The 6,000-nt window shown below is 36.1% G+C and overlaps 1 protein-coding gene across 2 annotated transcripts in view; it reads right to left on the minus strand.

Annotated features, from left to right (window-relative positions):
- The window catches only part of LOC111140110 (negative regulator of P-body association), a 46,021-nt gene extending 40,789 nt beyond the window's left edge, over positions 1 to 5,232 (minus strand). Inside the window, exons 1-3 of one of the 2 annotated variants that reach the window (XM_022492483.1) lie at positions 4,892 to 5,232; positions 3,033 to 3,152; positions 2,091 to 2,388 (exon numbers count right to left, since the gene is read on the minus strand). In XM_022492483.1, coding sequence (XP_022348191.1) covers positions 4,921 to 5,127 — 207 coding nt within the window. In that variant the 5' untranslated portion in view covers positions 5,128 to 5,232 and the 3' untranslated portion in view covers positions 2,091 to 2,388; positions 3,033 to 3,152; positions 4,892 to 4,920. Of the gene's footprint in view, positions 1 to 2,090; positions 2,389 to 3,032; positions 3,153 to 4,891 lie in introns of those variants that run through there. The other variant, XM_022492485.1, reaches the window with a different exon arrangement.
- Between the last annotated feature and the right edge of the window lie 768 nt (positions 5,233 to 6,000).

Genomic DNA, 6,000 nt, shown 5'->3' on the forward strand with positions numbered 1-6,000 from the left:
TATGAAGCTGTAGTCAAGACAGTATGGTACTGGCACAAAAACAGACATCTACATCAATGGAACAGAATAGAAACCTTAGAAATGGACCCTCAATTCTATAGTCCACTAATCTTAGAAAAAGCAGGAAAGAATATCCAATGGAAAAAAGACAGTCTCTTCAATAAACGCTGCTGGGGAAATGGGACAGCCACATTGCAGAAGAATGAAACTGGACCATTTTCTCACACCATACACAAAGATACACTCAAAATGGATGAAAGACCTCAATGTGAGACAGGAATCCATCAAAATCCTAGAGAAGAACACAGGCAGCAACCTCCATGACCTTGGCCATGGCAACTTCTTGCTAGATAAATCCCCAAAGGCAAGGAAAACAAAAGCAAAAATGAACTACTGGAACTTCATCGAGATAAAGACAGTAAATGAAACAACCAAAAAAACACTAAAAGGCAATGTATGTTATGGGAGAAGATTTTTGCAAAGGACATATCAGATAAAGCACTATTATCAAAAATCTATAAAGAACTTATCAAACTCAACACCCAAAAAATAAATAATCAGTTAAGAAACAGGCAAAAGACATGAACAGATATTTCTCCAAAGAAGACATACAGGTGGCTAACAGACACATGAAAAGATGCTCAATATCATTCATCATCAGGGAAATACAAACCACAACCATGATGATATGACACCTCACAACTGTCAGAATGGCTAAAATTAACAACACAGGAAATAAGAGGTATCGGAGAGGATGTGGAGCCTGGGGAACCCTCCTACACTGTAGATGGAAATGCAAAGTGGTGCATTCACTGTGGAAATTAGTATAGAGGTTCCTCAAAAAGTTAAAAATAGATCTACCCTATGATCCAGCAATTGCACTACTAGGTATTTAACCACAGGATACAAAAATACAGATTCGAAGAGGCACATGCTCCTCAATGTTTATAGCAGCATTATCAACAATAGCCAAACTATAAAAAAAGCCCAAATGTCCATCTACTGATGAATGGATAAAGAATATGTGGTGTATATATATATATATATATATCACATATATTGTGTATGTATATATATAATATAATGGAATATTACTCAGCTATCAAAAAGAGTAAAATATTGCCATTTGCAATGATGTAGATGGAGCTACAGTATATTATGCTAAGTGAAGTAAGTCAGGGAAAGACAAATACCATTTGCAATTTGATTTCACTCATATGTAGAATTTAAGAAAGAAAACAGATGAACATATAGAAAGGGGAACAAAAAAGAGAGGGAAGCAAACCATAAGAGATTCTTACCTATAGAGAATAATCTGAGAGTTGATGGAGGGAGGTGGTTGGGGTATGGGCGTTAATGTGGGCACTTGTGATGAGCACTGGGTATTATTATATATAAGTGATGAATCACTAAACTCTTTTCCTAAAACTAATGTTTTACTATACGTTAACTAACAGATATTTAAATAAAAATTTAAATAAATTTAAATAAAATTTAAATATTTTTTTTGAGATTAAAAAAAAGAAAAACAACAAAAAATATACAAAAAGTTTAAAAATTCAAATATAAATATCAGGAAAAATTCCATCATTCAATAGCATGCACATACATTGCCATGTAGTTAATGAAAGAAATATCTTATATGGCCAAAATCTTTTAGAATGAGAAGCTCATATATAATTTTGCTTTTTCTTATCAGAAAGATTAAAAATATATTTTAAAGCAGAAAATAAGATGAAGTTTTGTGGGATTTTCTTGGAAAATAAGATGAAGTTTATTGTAATTGGACTAATGATTTCATGATCTGATTTTTACAAAAGAGCCCCATGTGTCTGCAAATTAAATATATGAGTCAAATAAGAAGTCATAAGAGAAATTACAATTGAATGACAATAAAGTACTACATATAAAAATCTGTGAAATCCTTTTAACATGATATGTAGTGGAAGATTTATAGTCATAAATTCTTATTTTAGAAGAGCTTGATGGTTACTGGGCTAAAAGTCCAGAAGATAAATTTGAAAAAGAGCAAATATAACGCAAGTGAAGAAAATAATAAAGATTAAAGCAAAAATTTTAAAAACAAAATATTCAATGGTGAGGGTGATGAAACCAATATCAGAAAATACATTAGAAAATTGATTACCGTAATTTATCACATGGTTACACTCTCAAATTAATGGAGAAAAACTCCATATTCCTTCATAATTAAAAAGTCTCAGCATACGAAGGCTACAAATGAACTTCCTTATCTTGAAGAAACAAATCTAAAAATGGTGAAACATTTGTGTAATTCCGTTGAAAATTCAAAAGCAAGAGAAGAAAATCCGCTATCACTGTTACTCTTTCTCATTGTAGTGAAGATCCTAGCTGGCATAGTGAGACAAGCTAAAAAATAAATATTGACGAGAAACTGCCATTATTCACAATATAATTAATAGATAATCTCAGAAAATTGGTAAATTATCAGAAAAAAAACAGAATTCAGAAAGATTGTGGCATATAAAATCAACATGCAAAAATATCAATCGTTCCCATTTACCAGCCAAAAATCAGAAAATGTGGGGTTTTAAAATTTTTAAGATTTTACTTATTTATTTCACAGACAGAGATCACAAGTAGGCAGAGAGGTGGGGGGGGCGGGGGGGAGTAGCCTCCCTGCTGAGCAGACAGCCCGATTGGGGGGGGGCTCGATCCCAGGACCCTGAGATCATGACCTCAGCAGAAGGCAGAGACTTAACCCACTGAGCCACCCAGGTACCTCAGAAAATGTGGTTTTAAACACATGTATACATTTCCCAGTAACAACAAAAACTATAAGGTAATTAGGAGTGAATCTAACAAAGGAGCTTATAAGTTACATTATTATTATATGGTATATATGGTTTCATATAATGTAGAAAGTAAGTTTCTATTTTACCATTTGGTGCTAGCTTTGTTTTTTGTTTGGCTATTTCTTTTTATAACTCTTATTCCTCTTCCTCCCTTACTAAGTTTTTTTGTAAACAAATAACCTTAAAAAACACAATTACCTGGTGCAGGACATCAGAAAAAAGCTGGGCAGCAGTGTCGATAATCATCATTGTCTTCACTAGACAAAGCATTTTATAAATGCACCAAGGAAATGGAGTCATTCTGCAATCCCTCAGAGACTGAAAAATAATAAAGTAAGGCAAAATGATTTCTTCTGTTATGGTCCATCTCTTTCCCCTGGCCTCAAGTCCTTATGATCCACCATGCTCTCATTTCTATATAATAGAAATATTATTCTATATTTCTGTATAATAATATTCCTGTATAACAGTTAAATGGATATTATTAAGAGAGGTCTATTGTAAATTAAGAGCATAAATATTGGAAGCATTTTAGAACAGGGCGTAGCACATAAAAATGTTCAGTAAATATGTGCTATTATTACTATTTTCGATGATTTGAATCACTAGAGGAAATTATGTAGCTCTTGAACTTTTTGCCTTGCACAACCTCCTTTGTTTTGTATCTGAGCACTGCTATTCCTATGTCCTACCCCCTACAACCATTATCCTTTTGGACACTGAAGTAGAGTTGAGGCAAATCAGAGTGTAAAGGAATGAATGACTGGATGCTTTCAAGCAAAACCAGAGCTCATTCTTTTTCTATGCACTATCTCTAAGTCCTAAGTCCAGAGCCTCCTTAGTTTCCACTGTTATCCTAGCATTTATTGACCTTTTTATTCAAATATCTGTTTCGTTCCTACCATTTACCAGGCATTATGCCTTGTCATCCATTCCCTACAGTTTCCGGCACAATGCCTAGTCCTTTTCAAGGGCTCCGTAAAGGTTTATTGCATGAATGAAGAAAGGATGCCCTGTTTCCTTGGATTACAAGAATCTGTAAGGCTTGGGTCAGATTTGGTTTCCTTTTTTGCATTCTAGGTCATCTAAATAAAAGGTTGTTTCTCTGATAGTAAAAACTGGACTCCTAAAATACATCATTTGATTGAAAATCTTCAACAGTTACCACCACTTTTGGATTAAACTGCATACTCTTTAGCATAACATTAAAGGTCCTGCAACACTCTGTTGCACCTCCAAGTCTTTCTCCTTGCTTCTTGCTTCTCCACGCTTTTCACAGAAGGCTGCTTTGGGGCTTTTGTCCTGGAAACACCAGGCCTGAAAAGCATTCTCTCGCTTTCCACAAGACAGATGTCACTCATCCTTTAAGGCCCACCCAAAGTTCCCCTTTCCTTTTTGATGGGTCATGATTACCACCAGGCAGAATGGCTTTGTCCATCCTGAGTGATCCCTGCATACCCCAAACAAGCACTTGGGTTTACACTCACCATAGTGTAACTTTTTTTTTTTTTTTAACTTGGTAAATTTTCCTGCCACACACAGAGAAACATACATTCCTGGAGACTTACTTTAAGAACACTCTCTGTCACCACAGGAATTAGGCCTGTTAGCATAGGAATGAGGCCTTCCATATGTTATTGATCTTGAACCAATGACATTTTAAAATGGGAAAGTTTCAGATATACACAAAAATAGTGGGAACAGCATAATGAATCACCCAGTTATGATCAACTCATGAACATTTTGTTTGTAAACCCCCACTTCGGCCCCACTGAATTACTTTTAAGCATATCAAAAGATTTAAATCTAGTTCTTAAAAAATATAATAATTATCACAGTTAATATATTAAAAATAACTACTTAATGTCAATAAATATCCATAATTTCACCCAAACATATTTCGTGAAAGAGCTATTTAATGCCCCTTTTTTGTTGTTGTTTATTTTGTTTTTCCACTTTGAAATCATGGAAAGAATAGAGAAAGAGGGAAGAGATCTGGGAAATTGCATAATTAAGTTGCAGAGAGCCTGGATGTTCAAGATGAGAAAGACTCTGACCTGGTTTGGGGTGGGAGAAGTATATTCCACTACTTCTCCGGAGGAGGAGGGTGCGATTTCAGGCCGGGTGATGCAGGAGAGGGTGCGGAGGGGAGAGGGTTACTACCTCCGTTGGGGGTTCCTTCAGGATAATCCCACCGTGGAGCTAGGAGACAGCGCTTTTTTGGAGGCCTGGTTTCCCGCGTATTTCCAGGTGGGAGCGTGGATGTCCTGGAGGCGCAAGGTTGGTCCCCCATAAGGATTATAAGACTGGGCGTCAGCTTTCTCTGGTGGGCCCAGCGAGGCCGAGACTTGAGATGGCGGCCGGTCCCTTCCAGGCACAGAGCTTCCTCCCGGTTTCGCGCTTACCGTATTTCCTGTATCCTGAAACGCATATCCCCTCTCCGCCTCCGTCCTCCCCTCCCTACTCCACCCTATTTTAATGTTTCTACAGGGGAGGGTCTTAAGACGAGGCGTATATTTAATATTTAATGTTTTTCCTCGGCTCGTCCCCCACCAAGTGTAACTAAATCTATGTTCTGTTTTATACAATCTATGCCATTTTAAGATTAAAAGAAATTTAGATTTACTCCTAAACGGTAAACTCTGCATAGATTGTGGAAAAGCGCGGAGCGGGGAGGGAAGGTGCGCAGGTGTGGGGGAAGGGAGACAACAAAAGCTAAGGGCTTTACTATAGAGTTGCCTATGCACAACACAGAGCCATGAAACTATTTAGGACCGTTTAAAAAGCAATATGCGAACCTGATAGTTGACTCAAGTGCAAAATAGCACACCAGCATTGACCATGGTAATTGAATGTGTAAAATAAATTCACCGTATGTCATAGAATGTAATGTCACTTATTTCTTTGCATTTTAACAATTTAGAAATCTCTGAAGGCTTACTTTTTAAAATGTCTAATATTTTTTAATATTTCAACATCTACAAAATTTCAGTTGATGAATCTCAGTCTCAATTGATGGAATGTCATACTTTAATTGGCAATATTTTTGTTCTGTTTCCCAGAGTTATGGAAAATTATAATTCACCTTACTATATGGTGTATTATATTCTATGATATATGGTAATTAATCAGAAAAGGGTGCGCTGTGTTTTAGAAGAAAAGGCTA

Source organism: Enhydra lutris, unplaced genomic scaffold, assembly GCF_002288905.1.
Source record: "Enhydra lutris kenyoni isolate GAN:26980312 unplaced genomic scaffold, ASM228890v2 scaffoldscaffold171, whole genome shotgun sequence".
Taxonomy (NCBI): Eukaryota; Metazoa; Chordata; class Mammalia; order Carnivora; family Mustelidae; genus Enhydra; species Enhydra lutris.